Below are 21877 nucleotides of genomic sequence, written 5' to 3'. Positions count from 1 at the left end.
AAACAGTTGCACAAAACATCAACATTATACAGAGCTGCTCTGTGTCCATGATAAAACAAGAGCAAAACAATACCACTCCACAGTCATGTCCAGACATAGACGAAACATGAATGCTGTCCTAGCCACAGAATGTTGAACTTCTCTTCCAGCTGATTATAACTGCTGCCTCTTTACTAGTTACAGATTTATCCTCCCTGTGGATAAGATTTGCTAAGATGTCCAATCATAGAATTACCCTCACTTCCTGAGAGCATCTAATCCTGAGCAGAGCTCTGCTTCCTTTAACTCACCCAATCACCCAATACAAGCTGAATTCCTGTCTTTTCTAACTTTCTTAATAAGATAGTTCAGAGTACCCCATGGTGGGCATTAGGGGTGCTTTTCTCTATGCAACGAGTAATAAAGCCAGCGAGTTTAACTATGGTGGTGTTCTTTGTCTGGTGGGCACTGCCAGGAGAAAGCTTATTTGTATCTCTGACTCTTGAGTTTATTATTAGAGATATTCTAATCAGGTTAGACAATAATAACTAGAGATAAACATTTACTTTTATCTGATAAATATTATGTTTTAGTTATGGCATATTTTATGCTCACTACCACTGTTAAAAATGTTTTATTACTATGGTTACTGTTGTATAAAATCAATTCTAGAGTTTATAGTTGTTAAATTATTATGGTAAAGGGAGATTCAAGTATCTATAAATTCGAGAGAGAGCTCTTTGAAAGTCTGATTAAAACAACTCAGTGTTAAGCTGATAATTGTTAACAGACCTTAGTTAAGAGTGAAAGAGGCCTGTTACTTCTTTTAGGTTGATGACATTTCTGCTTAAATTCTCTATGATTCTATAGCAAGTTGTGTTATGTATGTATTATCCCACTGTAATCTTTTATTTCAGAAGTAAAATATTTAGGAAAATTAGGAATTTTAAGAAGTAATTTTTTTTTTTTCCAGGAGCTTTCTTTTTTTTTTTTGTCTTTTCTAGGGCCACACCCAGGGCATGTGGAGGTTCCCAAGCTAGGGGTCTAATCAGAGCTACAGCTGCCAGCCTGCGCCAGAGCCACAGCAATGCGGGATCTGAGCCGCGCTGGCGACCTACACCACAGGTCACAGCAATGCTGGGTCCCTAACCCACTGAGGAGGCCAGGGATCGAACGGCAACCTCCTGGTTCCTAGTCAGATTCGTTAACCACTGCACCATGACGGGAACTCCTAAGAAGTAGTTTTTTAAATTGAAAACTACTGTTTGCTGTTTTGATTTTTTACTAGGAAAAATCTTTTGTGATAAATAACACTTTAAAAATTGCTAAGGTAGGAGTTCCCGTCATGGTGCAGTGGTTAATGAGTCTGACTAGGAACCATGAAGTTTCGAGTTCGATCCCTGGCCTTGCTCAGTGGGTTAAGGATCCAGCGTTGCTGTGAGCTGTGGTGTAGGTCGCAGACACAGCTTGGATCCCTAGTGGCTGTGGCTGTGGCGTAGGCCAGTGGTACAGCTCTGATTAGACCCCTAGCCTGAGAACCTCCATATGCTGCGAGGGTGGCCCAAGAAAAAGACCAAAAAAAAAAAAAAAAAGGCTAAGGTATATTAACTTATGTTGGTTTGCAGTATGTTTTACTAAGGCCATATTTTAAAATCAGTGTTCTTTTTGGAAGTAAATAACAGAATGAAGTTCATGTTATGTACTAATTAACTGATGCAGTTTCAACATATTTCTTTTAGGTAAAGCTTGCTTTCCTGCATTTTCTCAATTATCATTGTCCCCCAAACATTAAATTTGATGGATGCTTTGATATTATTTACCACTTTTTTTCTTGTATCTTTTCTTTTCCTCTGCAAGTTGTGTTGAGTTGGTTTTCTTTATATCCTCTTTTAATCATCCCTTCTTTGTCATTTTTTATTTTTCCAACTTCTGTTCTGTCATCCCCTCAAGTGAACATTGACCATCATTTATTTCTCCGTCACCTTTTTTCCTTGTTTACACTCATTTACCAAAGCTTCAACTATGATCTTTAAAATTGTTAACTTTTAAATAGACATTTGTAATGTGTTCCTCTTGAATTTGAGTCTTGAATCTGCTGGAAATTTCCATTAGCATGTCTTAATAGTTACACGTTAACATAGCTAAACCAAACCTTTTCTGACTTATTTCTAACCAGGATTCCATTCACATTTAGTTTCCAGGACTTAAAACTTTGGTCATCACTAGCTCCTTTCGTGCCACACATTGAATTAATCACTAAATTTTATGGTTTTTGAAAACTGTTTTTTTTTTTGTCTTTTTAGCTATTTCTTGGGCCGCTCCTGCAGCATATGGAGGTTCCCAGGCTAGGGGTCTAATCCGAGCTGTAGCCACCGGCCTACGCCAGAGCCACAGCAACGTGGGATCCGAGCCGTGTCTGCAGCCTACACCACAGCTCAGGGCAACACCGGATCGTTAACCTACTGAGCAAGGGCAGGGGTTGAACCCGCAACCTCATGGTTCCTAGTCGGATTCGTTAACCACTGCACCAGGACGGGAACTCCTGAAAACTGTATTTTAAAAAGTTTTGGTTTCAATGAGGAAAGGATATATAGTCTTTAAATAATGATGCTTGAATAATTGCATATCCATACACAAGCAGAATTGAACTTTGATGACCCTTACCTTATACCATTTACAAAAATTAAATTGAGTTCCCATCGAGGCATAATGGGATCAGTGATATCTCTGCAGAACTGGGATGCAGGTTTGCTCCTCAAACTGGCACAGTGAATTAAGGATCCAGCATTGTTGCAGTCATAGACTGGGTTGCAACTGCGGCTTAGATCTGATCCCTGACCCTGAAACTCCATATGCTGCGGGGCAGCCAAAAAAGTAAACAAACAAACAAAAACACACCTCGAGATGAATCATAGATATAAGCTAGAATAAATAATAGAGAAGTTATAAAACTTCTAAAATAAAATATAGAAGGAAATGTTTGTGATCTGAGGTTAGGTTAAACATTTCTTACATATGACACTAGAAGCACAAAAAACAGATGAAAATGGATAAATGGGACTTTATAAAGATTAAAAGCTTTTGCTTTTAAGAAGACATTGTCACACATGTTTGTAGCAGGCTTATTTATAATTGCTAAAACCTGGAAGCAACCAAGCTAGCTTTCAGTAGGGTGAAGGAATGAATAAATTATGGTACATCTAGACAATGGAATATTATTCAGTAGTAAAAGGAAATGAGCTATCAAGCTATGAAAAGACAATGAGAAATCTTAGTACGTATTAGTAAGTGAAAGAAGCCAATGAATGGGCTACATACTGTATAATTACAACCATATGATATTCTGGAAAAGGCAAAACTGTGGATACAGCAAAAAGACCAGTGATTGCCAGAGGTTAGAGGGGAGGGAGGAATGAATAGGTGGAACACAGAGTACTTTTGGGGCAGTGAAACTACTCTATATGATGCTATGAAGGGGGGCATGTATCATTATACATAAGTCCAAACCCATAGGCTGTACACCACCAAGAGTAAACCTGAACACAAACTATGGACTTAAGGTGATGATGATGTGTCAAGGTAGGTTCATCAGTTGTAACAAATGCACCCCTCTGGTGAAAGATTTTGATAATGGGGGAGACTATGCCTAAGTCAGGGCAGAGAATGCATGAGAAACCGGTACCTTATGCTCATTTAATTGTGAACCAAAAACTGCTCTAAAATATAAAATATTAGAAAAAGATATTATTAAGAAAATTTAAGAACAAACCACAGACTGGGGAAAATATTTACAAAACATGTTTGATGAAGGGCTTATATTCAGCATATATAATTTTTTTTTACAACTCATTAAGAAAATTTAATTTTAAAATTTGGGAGAAGATTTGAAGACATTGTGTCAATGGTTATATATATGGATAATACATGTATTTGAATGGCAAATAAGGACATGAAAAGATGCTCAAAATCATAGTTATTAGAGAAATGCAAATTAAAAGCCACTATGAAATACTGCTACATACCCAATACAATGACTGTCACAAAGACTGAAAATACCAAGCTTTAATAAAGATAGGTAGAAATTACAGCCCTTATACACTGCTGTTTGGAATGAGAGCAACAGTTTAGCAGTTCCTTAGAATGTTAAACAGAGTTACATATGACTCAGCAGTTCCACTCCTAGGTATCTGTCAAAGAGAACTGAAAACACAAAAGCCTCTGCACAGGTGTTCATAGCATTATTCTTAAATATTAAAAAAATGAAATTATCAAAATGTCTAGCAATGTGTGAATAGATAAAATGTATTTTTATATAATTCAATACTATTTACCAATAAAAAAACAACTGCTTACTGAAGCAGCCTCAAGGATGCATCTCAGAAATACTATGTTAAAAAAGCCAGACACAAAACACTGTATATTTATTGTATGATCCATTTATATGAAATTTCCAGATTAGGCAAAATTATAGAGACAGAAAACATATCTGTGGTGCCTGAGTCAGGGATGGGTGTGTGGATTGACTACACTTACTTATTTCTTTCTATTTTTAAAAGTTTTATCGAAGTATAGTTGATTTACAATGTTGTGATAATTTCTGCTGTACAACAAAGTGATTCAACTGTATACATACGCATATCCATTCTTTTTCAGATTCTTTTCCCATATAGTTTATTACAGAATATTGGGTGGAATTCCCTGTACTATACAGCAGGTCCCAGCTGACCATCCCTTCCATATACAGTAGTGTGCACATGCCAACCAATTTCAAACCCCCAATCCATACCTCCCCCAGAATACCTATCCCCTTTGGTAACTGTAAGTGTTTTCAAAGTCTTTGAGTCTGTTTCTGGTTTGTAAATAAGTTCATTTGTATCTTTTTTTTTTTCTTTAAAGATTCCACATATAAGTGGTATCATAAGATGTTTGCCATTCTCTGTCTGATTTATTTCACTGACTGTGGTAATCTCTAGGTCCATCCATGTTGCTGCAAATGGCATGATTTCATTCTTTTTGTGGTTGAGTAATATTCCATTATACATGTGTTCCATGTCTTCTTTATCCAGTCCTCTGTTGTTGGACATTTAGGTTGCTGCCATGTCTTGGCTATTATAAATAGTGCTACAGTGAACATTGGGGGTGCATGTATCTTTTTGATTAATGTCTTTTTCTGGGTATATGCCCAGAGTGGGATTGTTGGATCCTAAGAGTCATTCTATTTTTAGTTTTTGAGGAACTTCCATAATGTTTTACATAGTGGTTTTACCAATTTACATTCTCACCAACAGTGTGGGAGGATTCCTTTTCTTCTGCACCGTCTCCAGTACTTACTGTTTGCAAACTTTTTTTTTTTTTTTTGGCTTTGTGGGGTCGCACCTATGGAAGTTCCCAGGCTAGGGGTCAAATGGGAGCTGTAACTGCCGGCTTACACCACAGCAACAGCAACGCCAGATCTGAGCTGCATCTGCGACCTACACCACAGCTCACAGTGATACCAGATCCTTAACCCACTGAGCGAGGCCAGGGATCAAACCCGCATCCTGATGGATACTAGTTGGGTTTGTTACCACTGAGGCACAGTGGGAATCCTGTTTGTAGATTTTTTGATGATAGCAATTCTGACTGGTGTGAGGTGATACCTCCTCATAGTTTTGATTTGCATTTCTCTAATAATTAGTGATGTTGAGCATCTTTTCATGTGTTTTTTGGCCATCTGTCTATGTTCTTTGGAGAAATATCTATTTAATCTTCTGCCTGTTTTTTGATTGGGTTGTTTGCTTTTTTGATATTGAGCTGTGTGAATTGTTTGTATACTTTGGAGATTAATAATCTCTTGTTGGTTGCTTCATTTGCACATATTTTCTTCCATTCTATGGATTGTATTTTTGTTTTGTTTATAGTTTCCTTTCCTGTGCAAAAGCTTTTAGGTTTAATTAGGTCTCATTCATTCATTTTTGCTTTTGTTTTCATTACTTAAGTAGATCCAAATGGTACTGCTGCAGTTTATGTCAAGGAGTGTTCTGCCTATGTTTTCCTCTAGGACTTTTATAGTATCTGGTCTAACATTTAGATCTTTAATCCATTTTGAGTTTTTTTAGTGTATGGTGTTAGAGAGTGTTCTAATTTCATGCTTTTACATGCAGCTGTCCAGTTTTCCCAGCACCAGTTATTGAAGAGACTGTCTTTTCTCCATTGTATATTCGTGCCTCCTTTGTTGTAGATTAGTTGGCTGTAGGTGTGTGGGTTTATTTCTGGGTTTTCTATCCTGTTCCATTGATCTATATTTCTGTTTTTGTGCCAGTACCACACTTTTTTGATGACTGTAGCTTTGTAGAACAGTTTGAAGCCAGGGAGTCTGATTCTTCCAGCTCTGTTTTTCTTTGTTAGGATTGCTTTGGCTGTTGGGGGTCTTTTGTGTTTCCATAGAAATTAAAAAATTTTTTGTTCTAGTTCTGTGAAAAATGCCATTAGTAATTTGATTGGGATTGCCTTAAAACTGTAGATTGTCTTGGGTAGTATAATCTTTTTGACAATATTGAGTCTTCCAATTCAAGAACATGGTGTATCTTTCCATCTATATGCATCCTCTTCTATTTCTTTCGACAGTGTCTTATAGTTTTCAGAGTACAGGTCTTTTGCCTCCTTAGATATGTTTATTCCTAGGTATTTTATTCTTTTTGATGCAATGAGATTGTTTCCTCAATTTTGCTTCCTGTTTTTTCATTGTTAGTGTATAGAAATGCAAGAGATTTCTGGAATTCTTTTTGGCTGCCCCATGGCCTATGGAGCCACTGGGCCAGGGGTCCAATCCTAGCTGCAGTTGCACTGGATCATTTAACCTACTGGATCCAGGCAGGGGATTGAACCTGCGTCCTGGTGATGCAGGGACACCTCTGATTCTGTTGTACCACAGAGGGAACACCTGTGTATTAATTTTGTATCCTGCAACTCTACCAAATTCATTGATGAGCTCTAGTAGTTTTCTGATAGCATCTTTAGGATTTTCTTTGTATAGTACCATGTCATCTGCAAATAGCGACAGTTTTACTTCTTATCTTCCAATTTGGATTCTTTTTATTTCTTTCTTTTCTCTGACTGCCATGGCTAAGATTTCCAAAATTATGTTGAATAAAAGTTATGGTAGTGGACATCCTTGTCTTGTTCCTGATCTTAGTTGAGATTCTTTCAGCTTTTTACCATTGAGCATGCTGTTCGCTGCAGGTTTGTCATATGTGGCCTTTATTCTGTTGAGATAGGTTCCCTCTATGTCCACTTTCCGGAGGGTTTTTTGTTTTTTGTTTTTTTTTTTAATTAGAAATGGGTGTTGGATTTTGTCACGAGCTTTTTCTGCATCTGTTTAGATGTTCATATAGTTTTTATTCTTTAGGTTGTTAATATGGTGTATCACACTGATTGATTTGTGGATGTTGAAGAGTCCTTGCATCCCTAGGATAAATCCCACTTGATCATGGTATGTGATCCTTTTAATGAATTTGGTTTGCTGGTATTTTGTTGAGTAGTTTTGCATTTATATTCATCAGTGATATTGGCCTATAATTTTCTTTTATTTTGTTACCTTTATCTGGTTTTGGTTTTGGGATAATGGTGGCCTCATACAGTGAGTGTGGGAGTGTTCTTTCCTCTGCAGTTTTTTGGAGTAGTTTCAGAAGGGTAGGTGTTAGCTCTTCTCTAAATGTTTGATAGAATTTGTCTGTGAAGCCATCCAGTGCTGAACTTTTTGACTGCACTTTTTTGGGTGATGGAAGCATTATAAAGTATGATTACATTGATAATTGCACAACTGTATGAATTTACTAAAACCTATAGATTTTTTTCACTAAAATTGGTGAATTTTATTGGTATATAAGTTATTCATCCAAAAAATCAACTTATGATTTCAAATATAGTTCTAGGACATTAAAAAAATCAGAAGTTAATGAATTCATACTGATAATAAGCTGGAAAATAAATATGGATAAAGGAAGGGCTCTTAGAATGGAATGGTAAGTGCCAACTGGTAAATATATATGCAGGGAGTGGTGGAATTAGAATATTAGCATTTTACAGACATCTAGAATCAAAGGTTGGATAAATCAAGAATCACCAATTGATACTATCTGTATCTTGGAAATTTTAATCAGGAGCTGTTTACTTGCATGGCCTAAAAGTATCTTTGTATAGATCATTTATTAGCTACAGGGAAACAATAGTGTAGAAATCAGTCTTGACCACCATGTGCTAAAGAATAACATCCCTGGTAAAGAGCAGGTAGGTATATGTCTTTAATTGTTGACACCGTTAGGACACATTGATACCTATTTCTTCTGAGAATGCATAACAATTTAATCATGAAGAAACATCAAGCAAACTCCAAATGAGGACAATTCTGTTAAAAAGAATGGGTGTTAGGCGCACTGTATTTAAAAAAAAATCAGTGTCATAAAAGGCAAAGTTAGGTTATAGAAATGTTCCAAATTATGGAGTTCCCTTCGTGGCTCAGTGGTTAACAAATCCGACTAAGAACCATGAGGTTGCGGGTTTGGTCCCCGGCCTTGCTCAGTGGGTTAAGGATCCGGCGTTGCCGTGAGCTGTGATGTAGGTTACAGACACGCCTCGGATCCTGTGTTGCTGTGGCTCTGGCGTAGGCCGGTGGCTACAGCTCTGATTAGACCCCTAGCCTGGGAACCTCCATATGCTGTGGGATCGGCCCCAGAAAAGGCAAAAAGACAAAAAAAAAAAAAAAAGTTCCAAATTATAGAGGCTAAAGAGATGTAACAGTGAAATGCTGTTCCTAACCTAGATTGAGTCCTGAATTGGAGAGGGAGAAAGGTATGTTATAGAGAACACTATTAAGTCAGGTGACAACATGGGAACATGAACAGTAGATTAAAAAAAGTCAGTGTTACTGAAGTTGATAATTGAGGTTATTTAAAAAAATAATACTGAAACATTTAGGGGTAAAGTGCTATGATATATATAATTTTCTGAATAACTTTAGAAAAAATGGTTTAAAGATAAAGTTCTGTGCACAAAGGTAAAAGCAAGTGGTGCACAATCTTAGCAGTAGGGACTAGAGAGAGTGTGCAGGTGTTCTTTGTACTGTTTGTGTAGTAACTTTTTTGAAAGTTTAAAATTACCTCCAAGGAGTTCCCCTCATGGAGCAGCAGAAATAAATCCGACTAGGAACCGTGAGGTTGAGGGTTCGATCCCTGGCCTTGCTTAGTGGGTTAAGGATCCCGCGTTACCATGAGCTGTGGAGTAGGTTGCAGACTTGGCTTGGATCTGGCATTGCTGTGGCTGTGGTGTAGGCCAGCAGCTAGCTGTACCTCCGATTTGACCCCTAGCCTTGGAACCTCCATATGCTGGGAGTGTGGCCCTAAAAAAAATAAATAAATAAAATAAAATTACGTCCAAATAGTTAAAAGAAACTTTTTTATTTTTTTAATTTTTTTTTGGTCTTTTTGCTATTTCTTGGGCCACTCCCGCGGCATATGGAGGTTCCCAGGCTAGGGGTCAAATCAGAGCTGTAGCCGCTGGCCTACTCCAGAGCCAAAGCAACGCAGGATCCGAGCCATGTCTGCAACCTACACCACAGCTCATGGCAACGCCGGATCCTTAGCCCACTGAGCAAGGCCAGGGATCGAACCCGCAACCTCATGGTTCCTAGTCAGATTCATTAACCACCGAACCATGACGGGAACTCCAAAAGGAACTTTTTTAAAAAGTGCTTTGACTTAAGAGTCAAAGGGTTTTTGTTTGTGTGTGTGTTTTTTTTTTTTTGGTATGTGTGGATGGTGGTGGTTGTTCATTTTTATTTCTTTTCAAATATTTTAAAGTATGTTGTAGGTTTTTGGGGGAGCTGGGATTGAATGCAAGTAGGCAAACCTCATTCAAGCTTGTTTGCAGTTCTCTATTTGATAATTGAGATTCAATACTAAATGTAGACTAATCTTGCATATTAATAATTAGCCTAAAGGTATTCTGATATGGCTGTGCTCACTGAAGGGTTTTTAAAAATGTATTACCTTTTTTTTAGTATCTGCAAAATGGCTGATAATTTGGATGAATTTATTGAAGAGCGAAAAGCCAAATTGGCCAAAGACAAAGCAGAATTGGAAAGTGATCCACCTTACATGGAAATGAAGGTAAAATTAATTGTTTTCTTCAAACATGTTCTATTAAATTGTCTCTGAAAATTAGCCCTCTTTAAATGCAAAACATCCTCCTCTGTGAGTTAGAATCTTCTGTACTGTATTTTAGTTTACTGTGCTGTCATTCCGAGAGCCTGACTCCAGATAAGATTTCAGTAATTTTGAATGCAGTTTTTCTTTTGTAATGTTTTATATCCCACAGTTTCTCCTCTTTCTCAATAAATTATTAATAGTTTATGGGCTTCCTAAAATGGTTTGGAGACTAGGTCTAGTACAAGAAACTTTCAGAAATGGAACTTTCAGAATAGATATAAAAGCAAGTTTTCATATTCTATGGGAAAATGTTCAATTTCTTAATCAGTATCTTAAACATTTTTTTGGAATCTAAATTAACTTTTGCATATTTACTTTTCAGAATGTAAATTTGTTAATGTTTCTGAAAGCAGTGTCTAAAAAAGCTTTCTTAAAGCTTTCCTAGTTTTGATGAAAGAGTGATTCATTCATTTAGCAAATACTTTTTGAGACTGCTGAGTGCTGTGCTAGGCTCTGAGAGTATAGCATTAATCTAGACAGATGTGGCATTTTCTCTCAAGGGCTTAGTGTATGTGGTAAGATATAGGATGTAAAAAGAAAAAAGAAAGAAAAAGAAGAGGTAGGATGTAGATTAATCTGTGCCGTATGGTCCTTCCTGATGAGAGTAATTGTGTATTATGGTTTGCTCAAGACAGTTCTGCTTTGCTTCTTGTCCCAATATCTCATCTGGTTTAGCATTTGTCCTGGACAAAGGTATCCTGCTTGAAATGATAAATAATGCAGACACTCTAATTATAAAGGAATTTTACTCATATAGCTAACATTTATTGTGTGCTCACTATGGACAAGGCATAGTCTTTTATTTATTTATTTATTTTTTGTCTTTATGCTTTTTCTAGGGCCGCACTTGCAGCATATGGAGGTTCCCAGTCTAGGGGTCTAACTGGAGCTGTAGCTGCCAAGCCTATGCCAGAGCCACAGCAACGCTGGATCCGAGCTGAGTCTGCAATCTACACCACAGCTGATGGCAACTCCGGATCGTTAACCCACTGAGCAAGACCACAGATCGAACCTGCAACCTCATGGTTCCTAGTCGGATTCGTTAACCACTGAGCCATGACGGGAACTCCTGGACAAGGCATAGTCGTAAGAGATTGTGTTGAACTTTGCATGAATCTTTGAGATAAGTACTATTATTATTGTCACTTTCCACATGACTAACCTGAAGCATGGTGATGTTAAGTAATGAGACTTAGGTGATAGAGTTAGTACAACTAGGCTCTGACCCTGGCAGCCTGAATCCAGTGCTTATTCTCTTGACCATCACAATAGTTTACTTTCCTTCTGTAATATCTGCCATGTGCAAGGAGTTGTGCCAAGGACTTTACATGTATTATCTCATCTAATCATAACATACCTGTAAAGTAAGCCGAATTTTTTGTTTGTTTTACAGATCCAAAAAATGAAAGTTAAAGGGGTTAAATAATTTGTCCAAGCACAAACAGTAGTGGATTCAAGATTGGAACCTTTGTGTGTCCAGCGCCACAGTTTATGCTCTTAACCACTCTCCAGTACTTAGGACTAGCCAACAGTTTTTGGAGAGAGTTACTAAGTAGCTTCAAATACAGTTTTATTACAATTTCTAATATTAAATAATAGATGATAATCTTTTAAGTCTTAGTTCAAGTATCACCCACTCAGTGAGGCCTTGCAGTCCCTCTCCCATTGTTTCTGGGTCTCCTTACACTGTTCTATTTTTTTCTATTGCCCCTCTCTACATCTTAGATACCTTTTTTTTTGTTTGTTTGTTTGTTGTCTTTTGTCTTTTTAGAGCCGTATCCACTGCATATGGAGGTTCCCAGGCTAGGTGTCTAGTAGGAACTGTTGCTTCCGGCCTATGCCAGAGCCACAGCAATGCCAGATTCGAGCCCTGTCTGCGACCTAGACCACAGCTCACAGCAGTGCCGGATCCTTAACTCACTGAGCGAGGCCAGGGATTGAACCCACAACCTCTTGGTTCCTCGTCAGATTCATTTGTGCTGCTCCACGACGGGAATTCCTAGATAATCTAATTATATATTATGTTTATTGTTGCCTCCACATTATTATTATTATTTTTTTGTTTTTTTGCCTTTTCTAGGGCCACTCTTGTGGCATATGGAGGTTCCCAGGCTAGGGGTCTAATCGGAGCTGTAGCCACTGACCTATGCCAGAGCCACAGCAATGTGGGATCCGAGCCGCATCTGCAACCTACACCACAGTTCACGGCAACGCTGGATCGTTAACCCACTGAGCAAGGGCAGGGATCGAACCCGAAACCTTATGGTTCCTAGTTGGATTCGTTAACCACTGCGCCACGACAGGAACTCCTGCCTCCACATTATTTATAAGGTCTGTGATGGCTGAGATTCTTGTAATTTCTTTTTTCACTCATGTTTCCAATGTTTGGGACAGTGCCTGGTAGGAACGTAGTGAATATTTGTTGATAAGTCAATGAATTAAATAATAGAACATTGCAGTATTAAATACCTTTGGTCAACTCCTCAAACCATACACTTAAAGTTCTGTGGTGTACTGTGTAATTTCATTGAGTTGTGTAATAAAAGTACTGAGATTAATTGTACATTTTGTGGGTTTTTTTTCCTCTGCTTTTGTAAATATTATGTCTCTTTCAGGGAAAGGCATCAGAGAAACTTTCTGAAAATAGTAAAATATTAATCTCCATGGCTAAGGAAAACATACCACCAAACAGTCAACAGACCAGGGGTTCCTTAGGTATGTCTTTAGATGTGCTAAGCTGATTTTAAGATATTATTAACAGGCTGTCATGAAAGAATTTTGTTTTGTTAAAAAAAGATGATTTTGGAATCCTAGTAACTCTTTTCTTTCTGGAATTTTACATGTGACACATGTAAGATTATATGTCTCACATGAAATATTATTATTATGCTCTACATATGAAATATGTATACTGATATCTCTACAAAATGGTTATTGCCTTGGTTATGATTTATGGAAATCAAAGCAGTAAGTGTGTATCAAAATATGTGTGGAAAATTTGAATAGAATATGTGTGTGTGAGAGAGAGAAAGAAAAGTGCGTTAATTCTTGAATAAAAGTGGTGGGGAGTTCCCGTTGTGGCGCAGTGGTTGACGAATCTGACTGGGAACCATGAGGTTGCGGGTTCGGTCCCTGCCCTTGCTCAGTGGGTTAACGATCTGGCATTGCCGTGAGCTGTGGTGTAGGTTGCAGACGCGGCTCGGATCCTGCGTTGCTGTGGCTCTGGCGTAGGCCGGTGGCTACAGCTCCGATGAGACCCCTAGCCTGGGAACCTCCATATGCCTCGGAAGCGGCCCAAAGAAATAGCAAGAAGACAAAAAAAAAAAAAAGTGGTGGACTTGCTTTTATTAAAAAAATCAAAGAAATATGTTTAAAGTATACAAAATACTATTTGATAAAACACCATTTTAATTATTGATTACACTATTGGACTTATAAATAAATTAATACTTAGTTATATTCATTCTTTAATTATGGTTCGATATGAAAATATTTGCAAACCTTTTACCTCATTTTGACTTGTTGGTGGGTATACTTTTTAAGAAAATATATAAATATTTTAAAAGTGTATCTTGTGAATTACTCATGATAACGGAAACTTTTTCACATAAAGGATGATGAGTTAGTGAAAGCATTGTTCTTATGTGGACTGTTTTTCATGGCCATTGGTGTACTTCTAAATTGTTAAGCTGTTTTACATATGTATTCCTCTGCGAATACAAGGAAATGTTGGCAAAGAAACTGAATAGTTAGTGGGCTCTCTCTACTAGGAAAACAGCTCAAAGTGAATGCCATACTTTTAGTATCAGATATATAGATAACACTTTCCATTCTGATTCTCTTACAAATTATTGGTAATATACAGCTTTAGTGAACTTAAGCATTGTATTTTGGTTAAGTGCTTTAATCTCTAAGGCCCTCAATTTCTTTATCTGTAACATAAGGAAGTTGGATTATCTTCTAGCTCTAAATTTCTATGAATTGAAAATTTAACTATTCCAAGAAATGATTTTTTTTTTTTAAAGTTTAATAGTAGGTTCTCTCAAGCAGTGAGCTCAGGCAGAATCATTGAAATTCTGGAGTTACAAGTTGCTTTGAACTGTGGCTGCCATGCCTTTTTATTGCAACCTGGCACAAGTTATTTAAGCTCTTTCTTTCCTCATCTTAAGACTTGGCATCTATCTTAAAAGGTTATTGTGATAATAATTGAAAAAAATGACTGGCACATAATTGGTAGCCACTAAATATAAATTTCCTGACCTCTTTTATATCTTTTTAAAAGTAGGCTTTTGATTTTTGAGAATTATATTAAGAATTATTTTTTGACTGTTACTTTCATAAATGATGAAGTTTTAAGTTCAACTTACAAACAGTGACTTCTCGTTTCTTAATTGGTAAACTTTAGGGCTCTGTCCTAGGTCCCCTTTCCATTTCATATACTCCCTGAGTGACTCATTCACTCATAGGCTTTATTTACCATTAATGTGTTCAGAGACTCCTAAATCTCTATCCCAATTCTAGTTTCTTCTCTGAATTCCAGATCCATATATCTGATATTTTAATGGACATCTGTATGTGGATGTCATGGGCTCAGAATCAACATATGCAAAACTAACTTTCCTCTGCTTAAATTTTCAGTGAGTTGGCTCTGTGGTTATCCTTGACTCCTATCTTCCTTTTAGTATCCCTTAGCAAATAATCACATAAGTTGAGCTGATTCTAATACCTAAACCTCAAATAAAATTACTTTTCTCTAATTCTACGGACATTATTTTATGTAGGTCTCCATTGTCTTTCATTTAGATTTTTTTTCTACTGTTTTTGTTTTACAGTCTAGCCCCCTCTCTGCACTGCCTGTTGATATCCTTCCCCAAACCAGATCTGATCATGCTAGTCTCTGCTTCAAACCCTTCAGTGGCTTCTTGTTTCCTGTATAATTTCCTAAATTCATAGTGAGAAGGAATTGAATAATATTTTAAGTTATTTAATGAAGTTTTAGGAATTAGAAAATAGTTTTTAATTATCGTTTTTCAAGCACAATCTCATTTTTAATTTGATGAGGAAAAAGGTGTTAGGTTAAGTTTAGAAAAATCTTAGTTCAAATCTAGCAATTTAATCACTTTGTCAGAGTTCTTCAGAGAAACAGAACCAATAAGATGTATACATATGTCCTTGACTGACCCACAGGGATTAGGGGTGCCGACCCTCTGCTCAATAGAAGGTCTGCATATATTTCATAGTCAGCCCTTGGTATCTGCAGTTTCACATCTGTGGATTCAACCAACTGCCATTTGTATAGTACTGTAGTATGTATTTATTTAAAAAAATTCATATGGACCCATGCAGCTCAAGCATGTGTTGTTCAGTGGTCAGCTGTGTGTATGTGCAAGTGTATGTATAGACTGAGAAAGAGAGAAATAGATTTACTTTAAGGAATTAGCTCATGTGTTTATGGAGGCTTTCAAGTCCTTAATTAGAAGGGTAGGCTGGAAAGCTCATGGCCCAGGGAAGAACTGGTGTTGTAGTTCAGGTCTTAAGACTAGCTGCTGGCAGAATTTCTTCTCCCCTAGGGGAAGTTAGTCTTTGTTATGTTAAGGCCCTCACTGACTGGACAAAGCCCACTCACATTATAGAGGGCGATTTGCTTCACTCTTAGTCCATTGATTTACATGTTAATATCATCCCCAGAATACTCTTAGAGAAACATCCATAATAATGTTTGACCAAACATCTGGGCACCATGGCCCAGCCAAGTTGACACATAAAATATTGAATTTTTTAATTTCATTGAATTGCTTTGTAAGTGGGATGGAAATAATGTTAAAAATTAAATGCAAGTGGAATTTCACATAGCTGATTAGCACTAATAAATCTTCAGTGTTTCCTAACTTGTTTAATATTGCAAATGTGTTGTTAAGCCAAATTAGACAACTTACAGAAAATGGACATATTTTTCGAAAGACTCAATTAAGCCTTTTCTAAGCTTGCTAATTAAGCTGCTCAATTAAGCAGCTGCAACTGCTTCAAGAAGAAATAGAAAATCTGAATAGATCTAAAAAATATAAAGAAATCAAATTTTTTATTAAGTCTTTCACAAAGAAAATCCCAGGCCTGGGTGGCCTCATTGATGACTTCTACTGAACATTTAAAGAAGAAATAATACTTTTTTTTTTTTTTTTTGGTCTTTTTGCCATTTCTTGGGCTGCTCCTGCAGCATATGGAGGTTCCCAGGCTAGGGGTCCAGTCAGAGCTGCAGCTGCTGGCCTACACCACAGCCACAGCAACACGGGATTTGAGCTGTGTCTGCAACTTACACCACAGCTCATGGCAACGCCGGATCTTTAACCCACTGAGCAAGGCCAGGGATTGAACCTGAAACCTCATGGTTCCTAGTCAGATTCGTTAACCACTGAGCCACGACAGGAACTCCCAATAGTATCGTTCTTTTACAAACTTAAAAACAATATATTTTGTGACACTAGTTTCATCCTGATAGCAAAGCTAGATGAAATTCTCACAAGAAAGGAAAACTACAGACCAGTACCCCTCATGAATATAGACATAGAAATCCTCAACAAAAGATGAGCAAATTGAGGAGTTCCCGTCGTGGCTCAGTGGTTAATGAATCCTACTAGGAACCATGAGGTTGCGGGTTCAATCCCTGGTCTTGCTCAGTGGGTTAAGGATCTGGCGTTGCTGTGAGCTATGGTGTAGGTTGCAGATGCAGCTCAGATCCCGAGTTGCTGTGGCTCTGGCGTAGGCTGGCAGCTACAGCTCCGATTCGACCCCTAGCCTGGGAACCTCCATATGCCACGGGAGTGGCCCAAGAAATGGCAAAAAGACCAAAAAAAAAAAAAAAAGATTAACAAAATGAATCTAGCAAAATATAAAAAAATGTATACACTCTAAGAAAAAACATAAAGAAGTATACACTCTGGTCAAATGAGAGTTACCATAGGAGTGCAGGTTTAATTAATTGATGTCATATACCAGATCAATAGAGTTAAGTGCAAAAAGCACATGATCCTTTCAACAGATGCAGAAAAAGCATTTGACAAAATCCAACACCTATTTAGTATAAACTGTCAAGCTAGGAATGACAGACACCTTTTAATTTGGAAGAGCTTCTATTAAAAACCTATAGCCAATATCATACATGGTGGTTTGACTGTATGCTTTCCTTTTAAGAGCAGGAAGAAGACAAAAATTCTGCTTTTGCCACTTCTATTCAACATTCACTGAAAGTTCCAGCCTGTACAATGAAGTAATAAAAGAAATGAAAGCTATCTAAAGTTTGGAAAGAAGTAAACAGTCCTTATTTGCAGATGGCATGATTCTGTTTGTAAAAAATCCTAAGGAGTCCACAGAAATATTATTAGAACTGATAAATGAGTTCACAGGATATGAAGATCTGTATACAAAAATCAATTTTAGTTCTGTATATTAGCAATGAATATCCAAAAAAGATATTAAGTAAACAATTTCATTCATGATAGCAAATAGAATAAAATACTTAAAACTAAATTTAACAAAATGTACAAGACATATGTAGAAACTATAAAACATTATTGAAATAATTAATGAATATTCAAATAAATGGAAAGACATTGAATATGCAGGGACTGAAGTCTTTCAACATTATCAGGATTGCCAAGGTGAGAAAAGATGCTTGCTCTATATTGTAAGCTATATAGTAAGAAGGCAAGTAATGTTCATATTAACCTTATAAGTTTTTTTTACAAAGAAATAATATGTTTTAATTTTCAGTGTTTATAATATTTTAACTATGAGTGTACTAAATAATTATATTTTTAATATTTTTAAATTTTCCTATGTGTTTTTAGCCAATTTTATTTATTTATTTATTTTTTGTCTTTTTTTTGCTATTTCTTGGGCCGCTCCCTCGGCATATGGTGGTTCCCAGGCTAGGGGTCGAATCGGAGCTGTAGCTGCCAGCCTATGCCAGAGCCACAGCAACGCGGGATCTGAGCTGCATCTGCAACCTACACCACAGCTCACGGCAACGCCGGATCGTTAACCCACTGAGCAAGGGCAGGGACCGAACCCGCAACCTCATGGTTCCTAGTCCAATTCGTTAACCACTGCGCCACGATGGGAACTCCCTATAGCCAATTTTAAGAGTTGTCAATGTTTTGACAAATGTTCATGAAGGTCACAGTACACTCACAGTTTTCCCATTGATTTTTAAGATTGCTTCATGGTTTCAGCTTGCATGGTAATCTTTAAGGTTCCACAGTGCCATGACCAAATGAGATTTATTCTAGGAATGCAAAATTCTTTTAAGATTTAAAAGTCATTCAGTGTAATTCATCATATTAATAAACAAAAAAATCATATGATTACCAATAAGTGTAGAAAAAGAACTTATTAAAATTCAGTACCATCATGATGAAAATTCTTAGTAATGTAGGAGTAGAAAGCAAATTCCTTAATCTGATAAAGTGTAGCTATAACAAGCCCTACATGTAACATGCTTAATGGTAAAATATTGATTGCTTTTGCCTTGATTTCAGAAACAGCACAATGTTGTCTTCTTTCAGTACTTTTTTTTTTTTTAATAGCATTATGGTAGAAGAACCAATCAGTGCAATAAGGCAAGAAAAGAGATAAACAGTTTGGGAAGAAAGAAGTAAAAATGTCGGAAATTCAGAGATTATGTGATTGTTTAGGTAGAAAATCCAAAAGAATCTATAAAGTATTAGAATTAGTAGTTAATTTCACATGGTCATCGTATATAGTGATACACAAACCAATTGTATTTTTGTGTACTTGGAGCAAACTATTGGAAAAAGATTGAAAAAAAATAACATAGCTATATTGAAAATATCAAATACTTAGGAAAAACCTAATAAAATAATGAGCAAAAGTTGTACAAAACTTTGCTGAGAGCATTTAAAAAAGCCTAAATAAATGGAGAGAGATGCCATTGTCATGGATCATAAGATTCAATGTCATTAAGATGTCAGTTTCCTCTAGATATCTGTAGATTAATTGCAGCATCAGTAGGCTTCTTGATAAAGCCAATTTATAAGAAATAAAAAGAATCCACGGAGTTCCTGCTGCGGCACAGTGGGTTAAGAATCTTACTGCAGTGGCTCAGGTTACTGCATAGGCTTGGGTTTGATCTCTGACCCAGCACAGTGGGTTAAAAGGATCTGGCGTTGCTGCAGCTGCAGCATGGGTCACAGCTACAGCTCAGATTCAATTCCTAGCTCAGGAACTTCCATATGCCGTGGGTACAGCCATAAAATTAAAAAAAAAAAATCTAGAAATAGCCACAACAGTCTTAAAAGTAACAAAGTTGGATAAGTTAAAGTTTTATATATAAAGATTTAGCATAGGAGTTCCTGTTGTGGCGCAGTGGTTAACGAATCTGACTAGGAACCATGAGGTTGTGGGTTCGATCCCTGCCCTTGCTCAGTGGGTTAACGATCCGGTGTTGCCTTGAGCTGTGGTGTAGGTTGCAGACGCGGCTCAGATCCCACGTTGCTGTGGCTCTGGCGTAGGCCGGTGGCTACAGCTCTGATTCGACCCCTAGCCTGGGAACCTCCATGTGCCGTGGGAGCAGCCCAAGAAATAGCAAAAAGACCAAAAAACAAACAAACAAACAAACAAACAAAAAAACCAAAAAAAAAGACAGTATAAAATTATAGCAATTAAGACTGTTCAGTTTTGGCACAAGGTTGGACGAATGGTCTTTAGAATAAAGAGCAGAGACACAAACTAACTATATATAGGTGTTTCTGCAGTTCACTGGGGAAAAGGATGGTCTTTCCAATAAATGGTGCTGGATCACTTAGACATCCATTTAAAATTAAAAAAAAAGAAATCTTCACCTATACCTCACACAATGTACAGTGTTAATTCAAGAGAGCTCATTGACGTAACGTAAAACCCAGCACTATCAAGCTCTTAAGAAAACAGGAGAATGTTTTCAAGGCCTTGGGGATAAATGAGGATTTCTTAAACAGACATGAAAAAACTAACCATAAGAGAGAAGTTGGATTAAGTGGACTTCATTAAAATTAAGAACTATTTATCGAGACATAATTAAGAATGCAAAAAGAGTATATGTGTAAATATATACCAAATCTCCTACAAATCAGTAGGATAAAGACAATCCAGTTTTTAAAATGGGCACAGGACTTTGCTAGGCATTTCACTAAAGAGTGAATCCAAATATATTTGAAAAGGTGCTCTGTATTGGTAATCATTAGGAAAATGCAACTGAAACCTCAGACCACTGTACACAAATTTCTAACATTTGAAGGATTTACAGTACTAACCAAGAGTGGGCGAGACTTGGATCACCTGCACTTTCCCATTATTGGTAGGAATATATAATGCCACGACTTTGAAAAGCTGGTGGTATCCATTAAACCCTATGACCTTATCCTGTGACTTAAGTATTTTACTTCTAGGTATATAGCCAAGAGAAAACATGCATGTGTTCACCAAAAGATATGTTCCAGAATGTCTGTAGATGTTTGAGAAAGAGAGCAGACTGTTTGATTTTTACTTGAAGTTCAAGAACAGATTGAATGTATGTATGTTGATAGAAGTCTGAATACTTGTAAACTCTAGGAGGGGGTATTGATGGGGAGGGAATATAAGTGTGCCTTCTGAGGTCCTGAAAATCTGAATTGTGTTTACAGGAATGCATAGAAATATGCAAATTCATTGAGCAATGTGTGTAAGATTGTGCTCTTAGCTGTCTGTGTATTAAAAAGAATTGGGCTTGTGGGAGAAAGTTTTCTTTTTCTTTTTTTGGCCACACCTGGACATATGGAAGTTCCCAGGCCAGGGATTGAATCTGAGCCACAGCTGCGACTTGTGCCACAGCTGTGGCAACACAGGATCCTTAACCCACTTCACCACAGCAGGAACTCTGAGAAAGTTTTCTTTGTTTTTCACAATGGGAAGTGCTCAAAATGACTAGCTTTGGGGGGATTTTCCAGGAAACTTAGAGTTATTGGTACCTTATACATTTGGCAAGAGAAACCATGAAGATAACTGAAATTAAGAAGGATCCTAAGGTTTGAAAGGTTAGTAAAAATCATATTAAAGCCCACTGTTCTATACTTTCTGCTATTGCTGCTGCTGCTATTGTTGTAGCTACTTCTACCAACTAACCCATGTTAAGTGCTTACTCTGTGCCTGATGTTGTGCTATCTTCTTATCTCCTTTACTCTGGAGATGGAGCAGATGACATGCTTATTTCTCTTTGCGACTTCCATACTGTCATGCTTCCCCTCCTCCCTGTAACCCAGCATCTTTGAGACTCACAACATTATACTCTTGCACCCACTACCTTTTCGTTACAGGTCACAGATTCCAGAATCATTCCCCCATAACTTCAGGATTTTAATACCACCTCAGTTTCTTCACCTCCTCTCATCTCATAATACTCTCTTCTACTCACTCAAATAGTCATATCCTAGACACCTATGTTACCAATTACAATTGTAGTTATTCTCTTTAATGATGACTTCCTTTTTTTTTTTTTTTTTTTTTTATAGCTAGTTTTCTCTTGTACCCTGCCTCCAACAGGTATTTGATTCCAAATAATTGTTTGGTGCACCGAAAAGTTTTACTCCTGAGAAAGTTTTACTCCTTTTTCAGTGAGGTCATTT

At 37.1% G+C, this 21877-nt stretch overlaps 1 protein-coding gene across 15 annotated transcripts in view; it reads left to right on the top strand.

The window, feature by feature from the left end:
- CSPP1 (centrosome and spindle pole associated protein 1) overlaps window positions 1-21877 on the top strand; it is a 183888-nt gene that overhangs the window by 61947 nt on the left and 100064 nt on the right. For 14 of the 15 annotated variants that reach the window (XM_047783808.1, XM_047783814.1, XM_047783809.1 and 11 more), the window contains exons 2-3: window positions 10016-10124; window positions 12839-12938. In XM_047783808.1, coding sequence (XP_047639764.1) covers window positions 10016-10124; window positions 12839-12938 — 209 coding nt within the window. Of the gene's footprint in view, window positions 1-7431; window positions 7451-10015; window positions 10125-12838; window positions 12939-21877 lie in introns of those variants that run through there. The other variant, XM_047783805.1, reaches the window with a different exon arrangement.

Source organism: Phacochoerus africanus, chromosome 6 (assembly GCF_016906955.1).
Source record: "Phacochoerus africanus isolate WHEZ1 chromosome 6, ROS_Pafr_v1, whole genome shotgun sequence".
In the NCBI taxonomy this organism is placed as follows: domain Eukaryota; kingdom Metazoa; phylum Chordata; class Mammalia; order Artiodactyla; family Suidae; genus Phacochoerus; species Phacochoerus africanus.
This window is presented reverse-complemented; position numbering and strand designations above follow the sequence as displayed.